This window comes from Saccopteryx bilineata, chromosome 8 (genome assembly GCF_036850765.1).
Source record: "Saccopteryx bilineata isolate mSacBil1 chromosome 8, mSacBil1_pri_phased_curated, whole genome shotgun sequence".
NCBI lineage: Eukaryota > Metazoa > Chordata > Mammalia > Chiroptera > Emballonuridae > Saccopteryx > Saccopteryx bilineata.
The window spans coordinates 42,917,218-42,941,006 of record NC_089497.1 but is presented as its reverse complement, the minus strand read 5'-3'; the positions used below and the strand labels follow the sequence as shown (position 1 = coordinate 42,941,006).

General features: G+C 44.3%; 1 protein-coding gene across 5 annotated transcripts in view; it reads left to right on the top strand.

The window, feature by feature from the left end:
• Positions 1-23,789, top strand: part of CCDC191 (coiled-coil domain containing 191) — an 83,281-nt gene that overhangs the window by 57,481 nt on the left and 2,011 nt on the right. For 3 of the 5 annotated variants that reach the window (XM_066241454.1, XM_066241453.1, XM_066241457.1), the window contains 7 exons: positions 1,847-2,295; positions 3,079-3,191; positions 6,039-6,121; positions 6,853-6,954; positions 11,568-11,711; positions 22,262-22,414; positions 22,918-23,063. In XM_066241454.1, the coding sequence (XP_066097551.1) occupies positions 1,847-2,295; positions 3,079-3,191; positions 6,039-6,121; positions 6,853-6,954; positions 11,568-11,711; positions 22,262-22,414; positions 22,918-23,063 (1,190 nt within the window). The remainder of the gene's footprint in view (positions 1-1,846; positions 2,296-3,078; positions 3,192-6,038; positions 6,122-6,852; positions 6,955-11,567; positions 11,712-22,261; positions 22,415-22,917; positions 23,064-23,789) is intronic. The other 2 variants (XM_066241455.1, XM_066241456.1) reach the window with 2 other exon arrangements.

Below are 23,789 nucleotides of genomic sequence, written 5' to 3'. Positions count from 1 at the left end.
AAAAAATCTTGTTGCTGTACTCAAGGCTTTTACAGTCTTGCTGGGTTAATAATGTATCATTACCACCAAGTTTAAAAGGGCCTAAAACACATACTGTGCTGTTGCTAAATTACTTAAGCAGGTGTTTTCATGAATAAATGTCCACTGACATTTCTGAAATAGGTTATTTTTTTTAAAGTATTTAAAACATCAGAGTTTCTACAGATCACATCTTTCACTTCAGCTGAATCTATAGAAAATATTTTTATCATCATGAAAAATACTATATCTTTGAGTACCTGAGTATGGCACCCAGTTAAAGGTAGAAGCTGCTAAGATATATAAGGTAGTTCACAGTATTTTCCTCCTTATGTCACTGCAGATGACAGAATCAAAAACTGGGTAGGCCTTAGACTAGAGCATCAAACCATTCTAGAAGAGACCTTTAACTAGGATAGGACATTATTTTGGCCAGGATAAATTTTTCTGATCAAAAATTCTGTTTCCTTTCCCTCTGTATAGAATTTATAATACCCCAGTCTGTTAAATGGGATTTAAATGATAAAGCTTTGAAAACTATTAAGCCATATGCCAATAGAAAATATTGTTTTTATTTATTTTTTTATTTTTTTACAGAGACAGAGAGAGAGTCAGAGAGAGGGATAGACAGGGACAGACAGACAGGAACGGAGAGAGATGAGAAGTATCAATCATCAGTTTTTCATTGCGCGCTGCAACACCTTAGTTGTTCATTGATTGCTTTCTCATATGTGCCTTGACTGCGGGCCTTCAGCAGACTGAGTAACCCCTTGCTGGAGCCAGCGACCTTGGGTTTACGCTGGTGGGCTTTTTGCTCAAACCAGATGAGCCTGCGCTCAAGCTGGTGACCTCGGGGTCTCGAATCTGGGTCTTTTGCATCCCAGTCTGACACCCTATCCACTGCGCCACTGCCTGGTCAGGCTAGAAAATATTATTAAGGTAACATTATTATTATGTAATACAGATAGTCCATTAATCCTGGCTTTGCCAATATTTCTTACAAATAGATTGTTTAGGAATAACTGGAGACTGTAAACTTTAATCCAGGCCTTAATCCTGAAATAAATACCTTGTGATTAATTAACTAGTTGCTAGAGAAGCATTGAAAGAACTATTACTAAAGGTTATTATTAAAGAGCTATTATAAGCACTATTATTGATTTGTAATGTTATCCCTTAGTTTTCAAACGTTCTTGAGAAGGAATATATCCTTTGCCACAAAACTTTCAATTTTCTGCAAAATTCAGAGTTAGTTCATGCAAATTAAAATTCCTGTGATATAAATCTAGAGTTACCTTGCTTAATTCTCAATGAACTGTTTGAATTAGAAATTGATAAACATGGACAACAGTGTGGCGATGGCCAGGGGAGGGGGGTTGAAGGAGGGGGTGAGGATAAATGGCGATGGAAGAAGACTTGACCTGGGGGAGGTGAACACACAGTACGGGGTACAGACGTGTGCTGAAGAACTGGGTGTCTGAAGTCTATATAATTATGTTAACCAGTGTCACCCCAATAAAGACAATTAAGAAAAAGAATTTATAAGAGCAGTTTTTCTGATTACAAATGGCCCGCATCAGTGGTTTGTACAGCTATAGCCACTTTGCCGCCCAGTTTTCCTGACCAGCAGCAATGCACATTCTAATAGTGACCCCAAGAGCAAAGGGTGGTGACCTCTGACATAGTCAGGCCAGGGGCCCAGGGCAGCGCTGGCTGGGGTGCAGGGCAGTGCGCCACTGAACAGAACAATGCTGACTAAATGAAGTTGGATCTCATCAGCATGGTCCTTTAAATAGCTGAGCTGTATAAATGTCTCCTTCTCTCCCAGGTGACTGCTGACCCCCTTAGGGAAAAGGCTCCCTTGGTGAGCAATGGTTGTATGCCTACCCCCCACCTAGTAAGGCCAACAAAGAGCGTCTTGCAAATTCCCCTCCAGAATGTACGTCTGGATACAACTGACAATAAGCCACATAAGACGCTGGATGTTGAACCCTCGCAACAGCCTGACAGCAACGAGAAGCTCCGAACTACCAGGCAGAAAGCAAAACCCATTTGCGTGAGTCATTTCCACAACCGCCACATCTTCCAGCAACAGCTGATTGAGAAGCAAAAGAAGAAACTTCAGGAACAGCACAAAATAATTCAGGAGCTGAAGGAAAGCCAGAGGCTGGCGCAGGCTCGGGCACTAGAGCATGCTACGGCAGTCACCGACACACAGAGCCTTCCGCTGCCACATCCCAGAGAGGAACCAAGAAGAACCTGCCAGGTGCTTTCAAAGTATGTGCATTGCATCAGAACACAGACACACTTAGAATTCATTATGTGGAGATTTTCACTTCGTGGTAAATGGGCTTCTGAGTTCTGCCTGCCTTCCAGGCTCCACGATCTGTTCTTCTCTTTCACTGTGCACTCTCAGACCAAAGAAACCCAGGCATTGTAATTGGCACAGGACAGGTTCAAATAGGCATTTAAGGCAAGTGGCTCCCTCTAAGGATCTACTCAGACAGTTTCATTCGTATTGCAGCTGCCTTTGTCTAAGGAGCTCTGTTATTAGGCCAGTTAAAGAGAAAAACACTTGCTCTGGCTTGATTTTTGGATTTCTGATGATGTTTAGTGTTGAGAAGCCAGGTTAAACAATATCAGGTCTAAATGGAGCGGCTGGCCAATTATCTGGCTTAAATTTATAGTTGTTACAGATAAAATTAAACACTTTTTAGCCTAGAATTAGATTCCAAATTTCTTAAATGCCATTTAAGATGGTTTCAGACGTGCTTGAGACATACTCAGTATGTGTGATAACTGGTAGGATGAGAAGCAGGTGGCACCTATTGGGTGGAAGCAGTGGGTTGAGTCGGAGTGCCTGACTCACGCTGCGGACTCAGATAAGTCACTCGGCCTTTCTGTGCCTTATTACACCACTTCATCTAGTGCACATAGTAATGCAGAGTTATCTCCGAGAGAAAGGTTTAAAGGTTTACAAATTCTTTGAGTTCCTCAGGGGCAAAGGCTCTGAACGAAGCTTGTTATTGGTCTGAATTCTTTCTCTTTTCCTCCCTCCAGTTCTCCGGTTGCTTCCCCTGGGACTGAAGGAAGTGGAAGTGACTCCCGAAATGATGTTTCTGGAGCCAGGAGGAGCCCAAAGAAGCTGACAGCGCCTGATCCCATTCTTAAAGGCAGGGCTATCTCGGTTTGGTCTTGGTGGTGGTTGTCTTTCCTGGGCGAGTAGAATGTGCTGGGACTGAATTCTGGCAACTCGGGTTTGAGACTGACAGAACTCGGTCAGTAAGACAGGTCTACACATGAGGAGTGGAATATACCAGTGAGCTCACCGACTTTTCCTGCCTCTTCTGTCCAACTTGTGGCCTTTCCAGCCAATACAAAAATAAAAATAAAAAATTGCTGACAGGTGTATCATTTTCCTGTAATTTGAGATTTGTATTGTGGAAAAAAATGGGACAAATACACAAATGAGAAAACTCTTGAGTAGCTGCTAAGAATAAACATTGATAAAGATAACCTATCATTATACTTTGTTAACATTAAAATATTGATCATTTTACAGCAACTTAGGTTAGTACACCTTTCATAATGAGCTGTGCCTTGATAAGAGGCTATTAGTAATGAAAGCTATAAACTACAAATTTTAATTTAATAAGATTTTTGATAACATAGAAACCATTATTTAAACCAGACACTACTATTGGAAGAGAATCGTTTCTCAGAACCCACCTAATGAATCTGCTTGTTGTTTTCACTGTGTACTTAGTCACAGTCTGTACATGTCTGTATGTGATGGTAGGCATTAGACAATTACAGTGTGTTTTGTAAATCTGATTGTACCTCTGGCAAGACTGCTATCCTAATAAGAACTGATGTCATCTGAAGCACACTGCCTAAAGTTCATTCCTATTAGCAAGGAAATTATCAGTCTTTGCACTGGCTCGGCCAGGACAGCAGTTCATGCCATTTTTGTCCACTACTAAGGATGATCAAAAAATGCCCAGTTTTTGTTTGTTTGTTTTTAACAGAGACAGAGAGAGGGATAGATGGGGACAGACAGACAGGAAAGGAGAGAGATGAGAAACATCATCAGTTTTTTGTTGCAACACCTTAGTTGTTCACTGATTGCTTTCTCATATGTGCCTTGACCGTGCGCCTTCAGCAGACTGAGTAACCCCTTGCTCAAGCCAGCAGCCTTGGGTCCAAACCAGATGAGCCTGTGCTCAAGCTGGCAACCTTGGGGTCTCGAACCTGGGTCCTCCGCATCCCAGTCTGACGCTCTATCCACTGCACCACTGCCTGGTCAGGCAAATGCCCAGGTTGGTGTGGTTTTTTGTTGTTGTTTTTTTAAAGAGACAGTGAGAGAGAGGGACAGATAGGGTCAGATGGACAGGAATGGAGAGGGATTAGAAGCATCAATTCTTTGTTGCAGCTCCTTAGTTGCTCATTGATTGCTTTCTCATATGTGCTTTGACCAGGGGGCTCCAGTAGAGTGAGTGACCCCTTGCTCAAGCCAGTGACGTTGGGCTTCAAGCCAGCGACCTTTGGGCTCAAACCAGCGACCATAGGGTCATGTCTATGATCCCATCGTCAAGCCAGTGACCCCACACTCAAGTTGGTGAGCCCGCGCTCAAGCCGGCGACCTCGGGGTTTCAAACCTGGGTCTCCTGCATCCCAGTCCGATGCTCTACCCACTGCCTGGTCAGGCTGGTGTGATTTTTTTTTTGTTTGTTTAATTTGGTCAAGGAATTAGCGTAGTTTAGAACCCCAAGCTACTTTTCAAGCTGTCTTTAATAACTAGCTCCATGAACAATGGTGGAAAAACATATTACCAGAGACTCTGCTTCTCTGCCTGTCTCACGTTAACCTTCCTGTCTGTGTCTGCCTCCTCGAAGGCAGTCTCACTCCCACCACCTCTGCGCCTCCACTGTGCTCCCAGCAGAGCAGAGAGTTAATATCCGTAAGGCATAGCCTGGTGAGGTTTTTTAAATTTATTTTTTATTTATTAATTAATTTTAGAGAGAGAGAGAGGAAGAAAGAGGGAGAGCAAGACAGAAACACTGATCTGTTCCTGCACATGCCCTGGCCAGGATTCAAACCTGTAACCTTTGTGTATTGGGACAGTTCTCTAACCAACCCACACATCTGGCCAGGGCATTTTTTGTGTATTAATTCTTAAAACTTGGACTTAAATCGTCTTCCTCTGTAACATGGCATAGGGAACTGAAAGTAACCATTGGCTGACTTGGGTGACAGAACCTGCTCCTCCCACCCATGCTCCTCCTCCTATGACAGTCCTGACCAATGACAGTCAGCTCTCAGGCCATCTTCCGCATTGTTTCTTTGGGACCTATATTCAATAGCCTGTCAAGAGCAGGGGTCTGGCACTCATATTCGTTCAGATGCTCGTTCTCCAAGAGCACAGTACAGTTCAATTTCCTGCACATCTGGAGATCCAGGTCTTAAAATTAAATTAAAATAAATTCATCGTGCCCCTATACTTTGGTTTGTGGTTGCTGTTGTTCTATACGCAGACAAATGTGACTTTGGGAAAATTAGTAGGTCTCAATGGGATTTGAAGAGTAATTCTATTTTCAAAGTGTTTGTTAGATATAATTAAATTTTTTCTAATTCATTAAAGGAGTTATCAAATTAAAATTCTGGTTTCTGGATTTCATATATTAAAAGTATCATCAAGGCACATTATCTTATTTAAGCCAGAAAATAGTTATTCTAATAGAAATGTAAATAAAAATATAATCTACAAATTGTTCATCATTGCTGAGGATGGGATTATAGGTCTTGAACCTATAGGGGATACACACACACACACACACACACACACAAAACCTAAAATTTATATATTTATATTTTATATACATTTTATACATACATATTTCTGAGATTGTGAACACACAAAAGAAAATCTAAATAACACCAGATTTTATACCATAAAATAGAGACATTTGGTTTGCAGTGTTTCTTACATTTTTAATATTGGAACTTTTACTGTTTTCTAGCCATGGAAGAGAGAGCAATTCAGCGAGCTGAACGTAGGCGGATCTTGGCAGAGAAGAAGAAAAAACAAGAAGAGGAGAACTTGGTAATAAATCAAGATTGCAAACTGAGGCAAGAAAAAGGATTTGTGTAGGCCTTCGTTAAAAAATTAAACCTAGCTTTTTTAAATCTATTGAGACAATATAGAGTTATAACAACTTTGGAAAATGGCTTTTTGCCTACTGGCATGAACTCTGTGCCAATTTTAGAGAAATTAAGGGAAAAGAACATCAATAGCAGTATAGCAGGAAATGTTACAAAAATTAATGAGAACTAGCTAATTGGCAGATTTACACATAACCAAGACTAATGTATTACGGGTAGCTGTCCAGCCTGACGCTTTTGCAAAGGTAGAGGGTTCTTACCTTTCAAAGCTTTGACCTAAACTATCAGAAGTAAGTTTTGTACTTACTAATTAAAATAAATAGTACTAACAGTTTTGAGGGGTTTTTGGTGAAATGAAAGAAAACAATTTTCCCACACTATATATAGTTTGGACTTAGTATTGCACAGATGAAAATAAGAACTAGAAATAACCATTTTATGATAAAGATGGCTTTACTCATCTTACCAAGGAAAAGAAGATTCTTTGGAGAAACTTAGACGTTACCCAGCTGGCCTGTTGGTCGGGTTTCTACTTCTACCAGAGTGCACGCTTCTTCCAGGGACAGACAGGGTGCACACCTGGGTGGATACTTGACTTTCTCATCCTCAACTTAAAAGATATTTCCATACAAATCGAAGGTTTTGATTTTTACAAATTTTCATCTGGATCAGGCCCAGGTAAAGGCTCAAGAGGAGGAACGTCAGAAGAGGGAGGCAGAAGAAAAGAAGGCTCAGCTTGAGAAGAAACGGGAAGAGAGGAGAATGAAGATAATGGTTAGTAGTGTCTCTCTAGTCAGTTGCCTGTCTCTCTCTCCCTTTTCTTTTTTTTTTTTTTGAGAGACAAACAGGAAGGAAGAGAGAGGAGAAGTATTAACTCATATTTGCTGCACCTTAATTGTTTATTGATTTTTTTATATGCACCTTGACCCGGGGGTGGGAGGGCTCCAGCAGAGCCAGTGACCCCTTGCTCAAGCCAGCGACCTTGGGCTTGAAGCCAGGGATCTTTAACCTCAAGCCAGCAACCATGGGGTCATGTCTGTGATGGCACGAACAAGCCGACGACCCCCACTCAAGCTGGTGAGCCCATGGTCAAGCGGGTTTCGAGCCTGAGTCCTCAGCATCCCAGGATGACACTCTGTTCACTGCACCACCCCCTGATCAGGCAGTTGCTTGTCTCTTGAAGCCTTTTGTGTGCGAGGCTGTGGCCCTGTGCACTTCCCGCCCCACCCCAGCCAAAACTTCTGACTAGAATACTCTTTCTCACCTCCACTCTTTTTCTCTAGTGAAAACCTACTCGTTCTTTAGATCTTAGCTCAATATGAATTCTTCCAGTTTAGCCTTTCCTGCCTTGACCTACCCTTCTTTCCACCCGAAGTTAGGTTAGGTCACTCTCTGTGGACTCGGAGTGTATTTCCTTCAGAACATTTCCAGGGCTTTAGTGAGGCATCTATTTTGTGATTGTTTTTTCCATTTCTGCATCTCCAACTAAGCTGTAATCTCCAGAAGAGTAGAGGGAGCAGTCTGATGTGCCTCACTATTGTATTGGCTAGCAGTATACTGAGCATAGAGTAGGCACTCAGCAAATGTGTTGAAGGAGTGAATAAATGAACAAACAAATGAACAAATGGAAGAAAATATACACAGAAGGCATAAGAGACGAAACTCTTATTTTCAAAGTTATTAAATTCTAGCTGGAAAGATAAGGCCTTAAAATCCATACCTGTCAGAGATGGTGTAGCACAGCATATGCTGCTTTCTGCCTCACAGACTGAAAGAGATCAACAGAGTCGTGCAAGGCCAGATCCACAGAGGTTTTGGAGAAAGAGGCATTTTCATAGAAAAGAGACTTGAATTAGAAATTGTATCAGGGTTCCCCAGAGAAACAAAACTATAATTTTTTTTATTTATTAGAAGGGGTTATGCAAACTGAGGAGTTCCACAGTCTGCCATCCAGAAGCTGGAAACCCAAGGAAGCCAGTGATACACAGGGGGTTCTCGGGTTACAACACAGTTCTGTTCCTACGACAGTGACGTAACCCAAATTTTGGTGTAAGTTGAAACACACCCTAGCCTAAGTCACTTACCTATCCTAACAGTTGTAAAATCATAATCTAGACATAAAACACAGCTAAGGCCCTAGCCGCTTGGCTCAGTGGTAGAGCATCGGCCTGGCGTGCAGGAGTCCTGGGTTCGATTCCCGGCCAGGGCACACAGGAGAGGTGCCCATCTGCTTCTCCACCCCTCCCCCTTTCCTTCCTCTCTGTCTCTCTCTTCCCCTCCTGCAGCCAAGGCTCCATTGAAGCAAAGTTGGCCCGGGAGCTGAGGATGGCTCTGTGGCCTCTGCCTCAGGTGCTAGAATGGCTCTGGATGCAACAAAGCAATGCCCCAGATAGACAGAGCATCGCCCCCTGGTGGGCATGCCGGGTGGATCTTGGTCGGGCGCATGCGGGAGTCTGTCTGACTGCCTCCCCGTTTCCAACTTCAGAAAAAACAAACAAACAAAAAAAACACAGCTAAGCCACAGAAAAAGGAAAAGGACATAAATATACTGTACTGTATGCTGTATTGTAGTAACAGAAAAAAATTACAAAATTGAATGTAAAAAAAAAATGCCTTTTATTCCTGTGGTTTGCTAGGTATGGTTTGTTTGGCTTTCCCTGCTTGGTGATCTCTAAGTGTCTTAGATATATAGTAAATTATTTTAAAATATGTTTACTCATTATTTCTTCAGGTATTTCCCCTGCCCCGTTCTTTCTTTTTCTCCTTCTGGTGCCCATGGTACATAGTTTGGTATAGTTTCTCGGCTCTTGGGTGCCCTGTTATGTCTTTCACTCTATTTTTTTTTTCTCATTGCCTTTCAGTTTGTATAATTTTTATTGCCCCAACTTCAGCTTACCTGATTCTTTCCTTACCTGTGAAACATCTAGAGATGGGCCTATTGAAGGCTCTCTTCATGTCTATCACCATGTTTTTGACTTTGACATTTTCATTTGACTCTTCTTTTGAGAAGAGAGAGAGAGAGGTAGGAAGAGAGAGAGAGACAGGAACATTGAGCTGCTCCTGTATGTGCCCTGACCCCGGAATCGAACCAGCAACCTCTGTGCTCCAGGATGACACTCCAACCATCCAAGCTACCCAGCCGGGGCTTAATGTTTTTATTCATAGACAGAGAGAGGAAGGGAGAGGACGGAGAGGGAAGGAATGCATTTATTTGTTGTTGACTTGGGTTCAAACCCATAACCTTGTCATTTTGGAACGACATTCTTAACCAACTGATCTAACCAGCCAGGGCCTCATTTGACTCTATATTATACTGTTCATGTCTCTGCTAAAATTACCTGTCTAGTTTTCAGTATCTACTGTATAGTCTATGAGGTCATAACTTACGACCTATTCATCCTCCATTCTCAGGAAAAAGTGGCTCAGGATTAAGACCTTGCTGACCTCTGTGAAAGATCCTTGTTATCTGCGGTTCCTCTGGACCCAGAAGTGCTTCCCCCAGGAGGTTTCTCTCCGTTTAGGTGGGCTAGGGTGTAGTGGTCTGGACAGAGTTCCCGCCCCAGGAGGTTTCTCTCCGTTTAGGTGAGCTAGGGTGTAGTGGTCTGGACAGAGTTCCCGCCCCAGGAGGTTTCTCTCCGTTTAGGTGAGCTAGGGTGTAGTGGTCTGGACAGAGTTCCCGCCCCAGGAGGTTTCTCTCCGTTTAGGTGGGCTAGGGTGTAGTGGTCTGGACCAGTTCCCGCCCCAGGAGGTTTCTCTCCGTTTAGGTGAGCTAGGGTGTAGTGGTCTGGACAGAGTTCCCGCCCCAGCTGCAGTGCACTCCACTTGTGCGCTCTTGCTCCCCGAGGAAGAGTGGTCTGGGCAGAGTGTGCGGTGCTTGCTGTTTCCCTCTGCCAGCCAGAACCATGGTGAGAATTATCTGCACTCTCCCTGGTTCTCTCTGTGAGAGCCTGGTGGACTTCCTAGGGTACCCTGCAAAAGGTGGGGATCCTCCCTGGAACGGGGCCCCCAGAAGCTTTACCTTTCACACATTGGCTCATCTGTGGCCTCCAGCATTCACCAAAATTTTTAGTTTAATCATCTGACTGGCTCATACGGTGTATGGTGGCTTCTGCCCCAGACAGGCAAATGCTTGGGTCCTGTGGCTCCCCGAGGTGCTTGTCTCTCCAGATTTGCAAGGAGTTTCTAACAGTAAGGAGTCCAGTTGGCTGGGGGACAACAATGGGAGAGGAAGCTCTGCTATACCATTTTCATCAAAAATCTCTGCATGGATGTACAACTCAAATAAACTTTTCTTTTTTATCTTCTTTTCTAAGTTGAGAGGAGGGGAGATAGAGAGAGAGAGACTCCTACATGCCCCCGACTGGGATCTAACTGGTAACCCCTGTCTGAGGTCAGTGCTCTGTGCATCTGGGGCCATGCTCACGTAACACTATTTCTAGTGGCTGAGGCAGAGGCGCCAGCGAGCCATCCTCAGTGCGCAGGGTGATGCGCTCAAACCAAGTGAGCCATGGCTGAGGGAGAGGAAGAAAGGGGTGGGGGGGTAAGAGAAGCAGACGGTTGCTTCTCCTGTGTGTCCTGACCAGGAATTGAACCCAGGACATCCACACACTGGACCAATGCTATACCACTGAGCCAACCGACCGGGGCCCAAATAAACTTATTTTTAAGAAATTAAAACAAGAATTGGGGTTCTAGACGTGTAGTCCAAACCCTTCACTGTCAGGGAGGAGCTGGGAGTTTCCTCCCTGTTTGGTTCTGTGCCAGGGATGAGTTTATGGTGAGAATGTGTCCCAGCCTTTTCTACCCATTTTAATGTGGGGTTTTCTCATTTGCTCAATATGAAGAGTCGCTCAGCTGGATTTCTTCCAGAGGGACTTGCTCTGTGTGTAGCTGTATGTTCAGTACATCCTAAGGAGAAAGGAGGTTCAGGAGCTGCCTATGTTGCTACTTGGTCCCTCCTGTGGGGAAAACAGCTGTGTTAGGCTTACTCGCTGGTTTCCTGGCTGCAAGCTCTTTGCACAATTAGTGCGTGAGCACACGGCAGAAAGCCACATGTGTGTCTCTATGAGAAGCTGTGGGTGCCTTTGCTCAGTGGCAGTTTTCCCAGATCACTCTCCTGCCTCTGCAAGGTGTGGTTCCCTGATCACCTCAGCCACCACCATCGGGGCAGTTTTCCCGATCCCTTGCCCTCCACTGAGAAAAGCGATTTTCCTTTGCTTATTCGCTCGCCTGTCTCTGCGAGACTCGAATAAACGGGAATGGCCCGATGCTTTCTGCCTCCACAGTTCCTCTATGTCTGCCTGAGTTCAGTGTGAACCTGCCCGGCCTCGACCACTGGCATTACACCTCCTCAGCGTGTTTACTTCTTTTTTTTTTTTTTTTTTCAGAAAGAACTAGAGAAGCAGAAGAGAATTAAAAGGAACCAGCAGCTGGAAGCAATAGCCAAAGATCATTATGAAAGGGTGTTGCTAAGGAAAAAAGGTCTGGAGCCTTGGAAGAGACTGAGAATCCAAAGCAAGCAAAACTTCCAGGTATAGTGTCTTACCCCCAAGGAACAGGAACTTCTCAAGTAGGATAAATATCCAGTTGCCTTTGGGTATTGTTTGGTGATTTAAAAGCCAGAAAGATAAATGAATTGAATTTTGGAGTAGTTGTTTAAGAGTTTAGATTTGGTCTTCCAAAGTAGAAAAAGATTTCTATAATTGAATAGGTTGAGAAAGGCTAGAGTAATTTTCTTTTTTTTTTAAGTGAGAAGAGGGGAGATAGTGAGACAGACTTCTGCATGTGTCCTGAGCGGGATCCACCTAGCAAACCCATCTAGGGCTGATATTTGAGTGCCAAGCTATTTTTAGCACCTGAGACTGACACACTCAGACCAACCCAGCTATCCTCAGCGCAAGGTGCAGATGTTTGAACCAGTTGAGCCACTGGCTGCAGGAGGGGATAAGGGAGAGAAGGGATAGAGGGAGGGCGAGAGAAGTAGATGGTCACTTCTCTTGTGTGCCATGACTGGGAATTGAACCCAGGACATCATACTCTAGGCCAACACTCTATTCATTGAGCCAAACAGCCAGAGCCTATGGTAAATTTTTTATTATAGATCTCCAAAATAAGAAAAATAGAGGGCTCTCTCACTATTAGCAGTGTTTAATAAAGAAAAGTAATTACCATAAGGTTTGTTAGTCAGGTTTCTGCTACAATAAAGCTGCATAACAAACAACCTCCAAATAGTACTCAAGCATTTATTTCTCACTCACATGTCTATAGATCAGTTGTAGATTGGGTCCAGGATTCTCCATAGCCTCTCTTTCTTTTTCTTTTTTTTTTTTTTTTTTTAACAAGAGAGAGAGACAGACAGGGACAGACAGGAAGGGAGAGAGATGAGAAGCATCAGTTCTTCATTGCAGCACCTTAGTTGTTCATTGATTACTTTCTCATGAGTGCCTTGATCAAGGGGCTCCAGCTAAGCCAGTGACCCCTTGCATAAGCCAGCAACCTTGGGCTTTAAGCCAGCGACCTTTGGGCTTTAAGCCAGCAACCTTTGGGCTTTAAGCCAGCAACCTTGGGCTTTAAGCCAGCGACCTTTGGGCTTTAAGCCAGCGACCTTTGGGCTTTAAGCCAGCGACCTTTGGGCTCAAGCTAGCAATCATGGTGTCATGTCTTTGATCCTCTACTCAAGCCAGCGACCCCAAAGCTCAAGCTGGTGATCCCACACTCAAGCTGGATGAGCCTGTGCTCAAGCCAGTGACCTCGAATTTCTGAACCTGAGTCCTCTGTGTCCCAGGCTGATGTTCTATTCATTGAGCCACCGCCTGGTCAGGCAGCGTTTCTTTCTGGCTCTAGCAGTTAGTTATTCAGGGCATGCTTTATACCTGGCAAACGTCTGAAGTACAAAAGCTGAACTCGGTTGTGTAAACCCATGTGAGACCTCTGCTTTTTCATGTTTACTAACATTCTATTGGCCAAAGAAAGTCATAGGGCTAAACTAAAAGTCATTGAGGGGTGAAAGAGACTCATCTGCTCCATTGGGAGGCACTATGAAATCATACACAAAGAACAGGGTTTATAATCCTATTGTAGGAAACAGAATTCACTATGCCACACAAAGATAATGAAATCAAATACCATTGAAATTCAGATTTATCTAGTGCAGTGGTTCTCAACCTGTGGGTCGCGACCCCGGCGGGGGTCGACCGACTAAAACACAGGGGTCGCCTAAAGCCATCGGAACTGCCGGGGTCGCGACCCACATGTTGAGAACCGCTGCTCTAGTGCATAGATCATTCAACAAAATGACCATAAAGCTCAAAATACATAAAATGTTACCTTTGAAACTTTAGTTAATAGTAATCCCAGTAATACATACCAGTTTAGACCACTCTAATTTATACATTTGGCCAGGAAAAATGAGACTAATATTTTTGGTTGTGAAAACTGGATTAAAGATGAGCAACAAATGCTTCATATTATGATTCTCACTAAATCGAGTAATGCTACAGGTTATACATCTATAATTTAGGCTGCTTTTTATCCTTCCTACCCACTCTTCATTCTCTTTATTTTCGTTCTGTTTTCATCTCTTTTTTGTTTTTTAAGTGAGAAGAAGGGAGATAGACTGGGAGCCACTGGCAACCCCTGTCTGGGGCCGATGCTCAAATCAACCAAGCTATCTTCAGCACCCAGGGCCAACGGTTGAACCAGTTGAGCCACTGGCTGTGGGAGCAGAGGAGAGAAAGGAGGGGAAGAGGGAGGGGGAGGGGAAATGAGAGAAAAGGGGAAGGAGGGAAAGAGAAGCAGATGGTCGCTTCTCATGCATGCCCTAACTGGGGATTGAACCTGGGACGTCTGCATGCCAGGGTGATACTCTGTCCACTGAGCCAACTGGCCAGGGCCCCTATTTTCACACTTTTGTTCCTCCTTTTTGTCTTCCCTAATTGCCCTTCCCACTATCTTTCCCCTGTTCCTGACTTTTTTTGTCCTTAGACTCCTTCTCAGTGGTTCTGGAACTATTGAGTGTTCCAAAACAGCTGAGGGGGCAATTCCTGGCGGTCAGGCAAGGGCAATAGGACAATCCTGTGTGGGGGCCTGGGCCCCCTACCCCCCACCATTGCGATCTTGCTTTGGCTTTTTCCTAGTAAGACATGGGAGGGCTGACTCCTCAGTCTTTTTAGTGAGTGAATCTGGAAATGAAAATTGAAACTTGAGCCCTGGCCGGTTGGCTCAGCGGTAGAGTGTCGGCCTAGCGTGCGGAGGACCCAGGTTCGATTCCCGGCCAGGGCACACAGGAGAAGTGCCCATTTGCTTCTCCACCCCTCCGCCGCGCTTTCCTCTCTGTCTCTCTCTTCCCCTCCTGCAGCCAAGGCTCCATTGGAGCAAAGATGGCCCGGGCGCTGGGGATGGCTCTGTGGCCTCTGCCTCAGGTGCTAAAGTGGCTCTGGTCGCAACATGGCGACGCCCAGGATGGGCAGAGCATCGCCCCCTGGTGGGCAGAGCATCACCCCTGGTGGGCGTGCCGGGTGGATCCCGGTCGGGCGCATGCGGGAGTCTGTCTGACTGTCTCTCCCTGTTTCCAGCTTCAAAAAAATGAAAATAAATAAATAAATAAAATAAATAAAAAATAAAAAAAAGAAAATTGAAACTTGAATTGAAATTTGTTTTGTATAATATATTATCACAAAGACTGGTCATATCAGATAGTTTGCTATCCAGTTGAGGGCTCCCAGTTTTATCTGGCTCTTATCTATTTCTTTATTGTTAGCTATTAATACACAAAGGAAAGTGTTGGTCAAATAAGTTTGTATATATGATGTATATGTTTGCTCGCTTTGGGTGTGGGGGACAGGCGGTAAGCTGGCAAAGTCATTATAGCCTAAGGCTTAGTTTTAAGACTAAGCCTTTCCCTCCCTTCTAATACTAAGGTCTTCTCAAAACTAAGCTTTTCCCCACACCCTTGACTGTTGCATGATAGGGGGTGGTGCACTCTTATGAGGAATCCCATTTATGCCTCAGATAAGTGGCTTTGTATCAGAGACTTTCTTATTTGTATACTGGCTTAAAGTCTTTAATTTTCTACACTGTAAAATGAAGCAGACCGGGGGCTCTCTCTCTCTCAGTTCCTGCCATCAGCATTGCAGAGGCTCCCTGAGCCTTTGCCCTCCAGAGGCTTTGTTGTGGCTTGCCTGTCTTGGTGAGACACCAATAAACAGAATGGCCCACCCTCCTCTGACTCTGCCATTCTTTACCGTCTGCCTGAATTCAATGAGAAGCTGCATGGGAATGGCCACGATGGCAGCCCCTGGCCATACAGAAAGGAAGACAGGGAGTGGAAAATTGAAAAGCTCACTCATATTCTTCCTATCTCTTCATTTTTTGTCCTTGTTTTTGATTGAGTAAAATCAAAGAAGGCATGAAATTTAGAAACAAGATAGAATCTATGGGTGAATACCAAATTAAATTTTTAAAAATTTATTCAGAATAATGTAAAATAGAAATAGAAGTTTTAGCTCAAGATAACAATTATAGGCTTTAAATATAGAAAAACCCAATTAAAATTCAAACAGAAATTCAAAAATCTGAAACCAGCATTTCCAAAATTTTTGTTCATAAAACCATCTGGAGAACTTATAAAAATGCACATTCCTGGTCCCACCCCCAAGTTATCTTCAGTAAATTTGGGATGTAGGCTGGGGTGGTGGGTGGGGAAGGGGGTGGGTATCAGGGAATCTGCATTTTTAAAAAGTAGCCCAGGGGATTTGATACAAGTGGTCTGAGCCCCATATTTTGAGAATCGCCTCTCTAGTTCATACAAGTGTATTTGTTTACTATTCTCATTATAACAGATTACTACAACCTTAGTGGCTTATGTAAAGCCAGTTGCCGTGGCTACCCTCACAGCCGCCTGGCCCATGCAGGTTCTCATAGGCTTCGGACAGATGGTAATGAAACAATGGAGCCAGGAACTGGTGGGCCATTAGCTCTAATCCTAGCTTGCACCCAGAGGGCAAGTAAAAACACACACTGAGCTCCAAAACCCACTCATTCAGTGCTCACAAAGCTACTGATTTATCTGAGTTTCCTAGAATCAAAGGTTTCTAGCTCACCAGACTTATTCACCTCTGTTCCTCATCTCCTTCCTTCTCCCTGCACAAACTCTGCACAAACTGGCTTTTCCTTTAGCACTCCACCATGTTGACTGCCTCTTCTCTCCTCCACGTGGCCTGCTTTCCTTTCTCTGCGCTCTCCTCTAATGCTAATCTCAGGAACCAAGAAAGCAAGCTTCCAGTCTTCCCCACTTTATAGTGTAGAAATAAAAGCTTTAATCCAATATATAAACAAAGAAGTCTCTGATACAAAGTCACTTATCTGAGGCATAACGGGATTCCTCATGAGAGTGCACCACCCCACATCAAAAAGGGTGGGAAAGGCTTAGTCCCAAAATCAAGCCCCAAGCTGCAATCCTGCCTGCCCACAGCCCGCCCCCACACACATTAATATCTCCTGGGCAATGGTCTTTCACGTGGGCAGTGCCATCTTTAACAAAGCATAATATATTTTATCTGCCAAACAATCCACCCCTATGCTCACTTTACTACCCACAATCTACACCACCAGCATCCCTGTGCAAGGAAATTAGGCACATTACACAAATTACAACAACGTGACAAATCATACAATTTCAACAATTACAAAGGTACATTTCACCAGTCTCTGAGCACTTTGCCAAAAGTGCAAAATGTCCTAAGCCTTCTTTCTAGCCATTTGAAAAGCTTCCCGGGGCAGAGGAAGGGCCTTCAGCAAAGCCACGCCCCACTCCCATCAGGGTATTTCATATTGTCCAAAATCCATAAGTCCATCCAGCAAAGGAGCCAGTGCCCACTCTGGTTGTAGTCCAGGAATCAGTCTAAGCACATGGGGCCTCAGCCACCCCCTTCATCCCTGCCATCATGGCAGGTCTTACACTGTCCCAAAGAGGAGCACGTGGCAATGGCAGTCAGCATTTCCATCTCTGCTCCGGAGAGCATGATGGCTTTCACCGCTATGTCCCAAGATCGCAGACCTACCAGGAGCATAGTAGGTACTCCTTGCTGCTGGGCTCTCACCTTCTGGAGACTGCGGATTGCAACTCCAGCCCGATTCTCCTCATCCTCCAAAGAGGAACTGGAAACATCAGATCCCACTGCTGGGCTTGAGCCCTGGGCTGCCACTGCCTTCTGCTCCACGGGCCTTGTAGCCCCAGCTCTGGCCTCAGCCCCAGCCTCCCGCCGCTGCTGGCTCTCCACAATGTCCAGGGCAATCTGCAACTCACAAACCTATGAATCCTCCAGCAGCTGCTCCATTTCCAAGCGAATCTCACGAACCTGGTCGGCCACCTCCTCTGGTGCTTGCTCCAGCTCCAGGGTCGGCATCTCTTTCTCCCGCGTTTGCTCCAGCTCCATCCACTGCTCGGTTTGAAGGTCCCGGGCAGCCTCTTCGACAAAGCTCTCGGTTTCCTCATGCATGGCTGTAAAATTCAGCCAGCCTATGGTCCCCACAAGGACAGCCATGGGGAACCATAACAGCAGCCAGTCCTCTACTCCATCACACAAAGGTGGTGATGGTGGCTCCATACTGAACTGTTTCGAATCCTGCCACAGACTATGCCAAATGTAAAGCCAGTAGCAGTGGCCACCATCACAGCCACCTGGCCCATGCAGGTTCGCACTGGATTCAGACAGTCGGTAAAGAAAGAACGGAGCCAAGAACTAGTGGGCTATTACCTTTAATCCTAGCTTGCACCCGGCAGGCAAGTAAAAACACACACTGGGCTCCAAAACCCACTCATTCAGTACTCACAAAGCTACTGACTTATCTGAGTTTCCTAGAATCTAAGGTTTCTAACCTCACCAGTCTCATTCACCTCTGTTCCCCATCTCCTTCTCTGTGCACAAACTCTACACAAATTGGCTTCTCCTTTAGCACTCCACCATGTTGGCTGCCTCTTCTCTCCTCCATGTGGCCTTTCTCTGCTCTCTCCTTGAATGGTAATCTCAGGAACCTAGAGATAGCAAGCTCCTGGTCTGCCTCACTTTATAGTGTAGAAATCAAAACCTTTAATCCAATATACAAACAAGGAAGTCTCTGATACAAAGTCACTTATCTGAGGCATAATGGGATTCCTCATGAGAGTGCACCACCCCACATCAAAAAGGGTGGGAAAGGCATAATGGTATCCCCAAACCAAGCCCCAGGCTACAAGGATCCTGCCTGCCCACAGCCCGCCCCCAACACACATTAATATAATCACACTCTTCCCAAGCAAGAAGGGTAACCAATACCATCACCTGGGCAACGGGCTTCCACGTGGGTGGCACCATCTTTAACAAAATGAGCATAATATAGTTTATCTGCCCACAGCTTAAAACAACACAGATATATTATCTTAAAATTCTGGAGGTCAGAAATCCAAAATCAGACTTCCTAGGTGTTGGGCAGATAAACTATATTATGCTCACTTTGTTAAAGTGGAGCTGCCCAGGTGGAGGCCGTTGCCCAGGTGATATTAATGTGTTTGTAGCCTGGGGCTTGGTTTTGGGATTAAGCCTTTCCCACCCGTTTTGATGTGGGGTGGTACAATCCAATCATGCCTCAGAGAAGTGACTTTGTATTAGAGACTTCCCTGTTTTGTATATTGGATTAAGGGTTTGGATTTCTACACTATAAAATGGGGACGGAGTGGGAGCTTGCGCTCTTGGTTCCTGGGATGATTAGCATGAGAGAGCAGAGGGAGCCGAGCAGAGAGCAGAAGGAGGCCACGTGGAGGAGGCCAGCAGAAGCAGCTAAGATGGCGGAGTGCTGAGTGAGATGCCAGTCTGTGCAGAGTTTGTATCTGGGATAAGGAAGGAGATGGGGAACTGAGGAGAATAAGGCTGGTGAGCTAGAAACCTTTGATTCTAGGAAACTCAGATAAGTCAGTGGCTTTGTGAGCACTGAATGTGAGTGGGTTTTGGAGCCCAGTGTGTCGTTTTTTACTTGCCCGCCGGGTGCAAGCTAGAATTAAAGAAAATGGCCTATCACTTTTTGGCTCCATTGTTTCTTTACTGACTGTCCGAATCCAATGCGAACCTGCATGGGCCGGGCTGCTCTGATGGTGACTCTGGCCCTGCCTACTGGCTTTACACTAGGCTAAGGTCAACTGAGCTGGGCAAGTTCCTTGTGGAAGTTCCTAGGGGAGACCTGTTTCCTTGCCTTTCTAAACGTGAGTCACCTGCATTCCAGCACTCAGCCTCTTCCCCAGATCACTGTAGTCTCTTCCGGATATCCCGGTGTCCCCTTCTGAGGATCCTTGTGATTACTTAGGACACTCTCATATGATCCAGGATACTCTCCCCATTATAAGCTCTTCCACTTAATCACATCTGCAAAATTCCTTTTACTAGGTAAGGTCACCTATTTACAGGTTCCAGGGATCAGGACAAGGCCATCCCTGAGGGGCCACTGTTGAGCCTATCACAGTAAGATAAGAGAATTTTGAAACATTAGTAATCCTCTCCATCTCTGTCATCTGTGCATAAAGGAACTGAGCCCTAGCAAAGAGAACTGACTTGCTCAAAGTCACTCACTGCATTGGTTACAAAGATGGAGTGGAACTCAGCACCATCTTCCTCCAAGAATCCTGCCCAGCTCTGGCTGCCTTCGTGCTGTGTAGGAATCAGAGGTGTATGTAGGTGCCCAGCGCCAGTAGAAAGTAAAAAAATAAAAAGTTCTGGAGGCCAGGCTGGTTCACAGGTTCACACTGGATTCAGGCAGACAGTAGAGGAACTGCAGAGCCGGAAAGCTTTGGGCCACTCCATTTATTAGATTCTTACAAGGCAGGTGAGCAGACAGGCAGGGGGAACTGCTTCTGATGGCAGCAGGCGAATGGACAACAAAATGGCCCCTCACAGTGGGGGAAAGCACCCGTAGCCTTACACGGACACACACACGTGGCTCTGCCGCGTGCTCATGCACTCGGCATTGTAAAGTGCAAGCAAGTAAGCCTAACACAGCTGTATTCCCTACAGTTAGAAAGTAAATAAATAAAAAATTCTGGAGGGCAGTCAGAGGAAGGGACAGCTTCTTCACCTAGCAGAGTTGGCTTCCAGAAAGGAATAGAAAAAAATTAAGCAAGGAGAAGGGTCCAGTTACACAGTGCCTGGTTTGTTTATAACACTTTCTTCAGAAGGGTTGTTTAACATTTTCCCTTAAACTCCTATGTGCTTGTTAAACAAACAAGATTAGCTTGCATGAATGAACTCTTTGTTAAGTGAGGTTTTATTAGTCCAGAAGGCTAGCAAAAGGGGTGGTTCCTGGGGCAGAGCCTGCATCGTCAGGAGCCTGGCTGGTAGAGAAAACAGTGCCTGTGGTCCCAGAGCTTTCACTCCCACGGACCGGCCGGAGGAGGCAGTCTGGAAAGTGCACGGTAAACAAGCCGACTCCTGGCTGAAGTCATCTGTGGAAACGGCCACCTGGAACTGAGTGTTAAGTTCCAACAGGCAATAGAAGGAACGTGCACCGTCAGTAACAGACCAATACTTCTTTCTCTCGCTTTCCAGCCACTGTCCTTTAATTTAGAATAACTCAGAATTTCCCCCTTCTCGTGTTGCATTCCGTTTATTCCAACGACCATTTGCAGACCTTTTAAGGTACGTCTGAGAATCATTTTCTTTCTGGGTCTGTTTTCCCAGAGGACCAAGGGTCCAGGCGCTGTGTGTGTCTGGCTGCCCTTGCCTTTTGGCTCCCAGACTGGGAGGAGTTCGACAGGCAGCGTCTCGGTGCCACAGAGCCCTCCTGAGATGGTCACTGTGACCAAGTATGGCTGCCAAGAGAATCGCTTGGCTCAATCACGTTCACAGTGCTGGAGGCTACACAAGGCTTAGAAAAATGTGTGATTGGAGAGGACAAAAAAGGGAAGGATTTTTTCCCATTGAAAGAATATAACAGTTACTTTTTAAAATCTATAAACTCTTGCTTATTTTGATAGAATGATGCTTGGACTTTTTTAAGTTGGTGAGACATTACATTATTCATCATGTTATTTTTCTATCAAATGGTTTTGTGGTTTATTGATAATGTCTAAATTTCAGTGCTGATGACAGCTCATTCTACAAAACCAATTGACAGTATTGGCATTTCCTCAATGAGACAGTGGTTAAGTACGTACATAAAAAAGAGGTTTGTTATGGAGTTGCTGTCTAAGCTCCAACAGAACAAGCTAAGAATGTTGCCAGCCACTCACTTCAAAACTCAGTGCAACTGAAATAACGGCTTTCGAGGTTGTGTATTCCATTGCTCTAATAACCAGCCAGTCCCTCTGGTCTTCAGGGAGTCAGCATGGAAAGGCTATGCCTGAGGTGAATCTAAAACCGTGCACACAATAGAGTCAATAGTCAAAGCTTTTGGGACAGAGTCTGAATGTCCTCAAGATTACTCCAGTAACTGCTACATGTGGTTTGCAGCATCATTTGCTACGGGGATGTGTGTTTCCTTCTTCAGTGATCTAAGATATAATCGGTGGTGGGATTCCAATAATTTAACAACCAGCTCTCTGCCCTAATGGCCATTTTAAGTATAAAAAAACAATATATCAAAAGGTAGTTTATAGTTCCATGCATTTAATAGTTAAATAGGAACAATAAAAGGTATGCAAAACTAGATTAAGTTTAAGAGTTTTAAAATATTAATGAAAAATATTAAATAATACCTGACAAAAAAACCAATAAAATCAAAAATATTTTAAATAATATTTCCATACTGTTTCTCAATTGGCATCTTCACTGCAATTCTTTTTCACCCATGGATGGCATGAACATTACTACAGGCGCTTAGAATACATTGTTGCTCAGATGAACATTAAAAAAGAGTAAGGAATGTAAATTTGTAATTTCCACATTGGGCCCAGGCACCCACCTTAGAGAGAACCCTGATTACAAGTGTCATTTTAACAACCGGTTCACCGAACTCAACAAAAAATTAGGTATTGGTTCTGCCAAACCAGTGCAAACCAGCTGAATCCCATCACTAGATATAAAGAATAATTTCCTTTCCTTGTTTGACAATTGACCAGGTAGCCGAAGAACATCACTCTCTGTGCCTGCAGAGGAAATGCCTGCTGGCCTGGTTCCAGTGTAGTCAGGAAAGCCTGGCTAGGAAGGCGGCCCAGGCCGATGTATTTTATTCACAAACACTACTTAGGAGAGTCATTCGGACCTGGCTACAGGTAAGGGCACAGGGAAGGGAGCTTTTAATGCATGTCTCTACTCAATCTTGTGTTAGAATATCAGATGCAATTCAGAGTGTCCAGTCCTTATGTTTTTAAAGAATATAATCAATTCAATTCATTGCTTTGAAATGAATGTGAAAATGTCAAGTCACTTTTTAGTGTAAAATCTTAAGCATGTTTCTTTTCACGCAGCGTTCGTCTATAAATTGCGATGTGTCTTTATATCAGCTTTTGATTTTATACTCATTTCTTATACTGTAAGTCCTCAAGTGATTTTGCTAGAAACCTACCCCCTCGCTTTCAGAATTGTTTCTACGCCTCCAGTGCCATTATTTCCTTAATACACTACGGAGGATATTTTCTTGGTTGCCATGTTTTCTCTTTATACCTGCAGTATCCTGTGTTCCTTTGTGTTTGTTTCGGTTCTTTGTCCTTTGCACTGTTTAATTCTTTACCTGTGACATTATTTGATTCACCTCTGTTCCTTTCCTCACCCCCAGTACCTGGTGGACCTGGAGGATGAAGTACAAAAACTGAATATGTATTTTCTTCAAAAGAAGGTATTCAGGGCGTGGTTTAACATGGCCAAGGAGGGCAGGCTCGATTCTCAGAGCAAACACAAGATCGCAGTGGAGCATAGCGACAGGTGAGGCTCTATCTCTGAGGAAAGTCACTCGGTGGCTTCACAACTGCCCTGCAATATAGTCTATGCCTGGAACGTCTGAAAAGATGAGATGAGGCCAGGAGAGCCGGGCATTCAGAGACAGCAGGCAGAGGCGGAGTTCCAGCTCACCCACTGACTCTGTGGGTGAAAGCTAGATAGGGAACCCCCTGAACTCGGGGTCCCCAGCTTTAAAGTGAGGAGGGTGCCTGCTCTCTGCCTCACAGGGACTGTCAAGAGAATGAAATTATGTGAAATACATGAAACACTTAAAGAAATTATGTATTCTTTGTCAAATAGGTTTATAAGTCAATTTTTAACACTGTTGTGAAATATCATATAAGACGAATGCAGAAAAGTAGACCCTACTAGATTCTTCCCAATCGTAAGTCTAGCCCTTCCCTCTAAAGGCAAGCGCCTGTCCTGATTTTTATGATGAGCATTTCCTTGTGAGTTTTTTTGTTTGTTTTTAATTTTACCTTCATACAGCCCTCAAGGCTATAGTTTAGTTTTGCCTGGTTGGGAACTTTATATAAGTCAAATCATACTGTCGGCCATACTAATATTTATAATACAGTGATGTTTTAGTTAATCTACACTTAGTAGGGAATAATTTATTCAATAGGTTTTCCTTTGTTTTGTCATTTTAAACATTCTTCATTAGAAACGTTCTAAATTTTATTATGCACTTCCCTTTGAAAGTAAACAAGT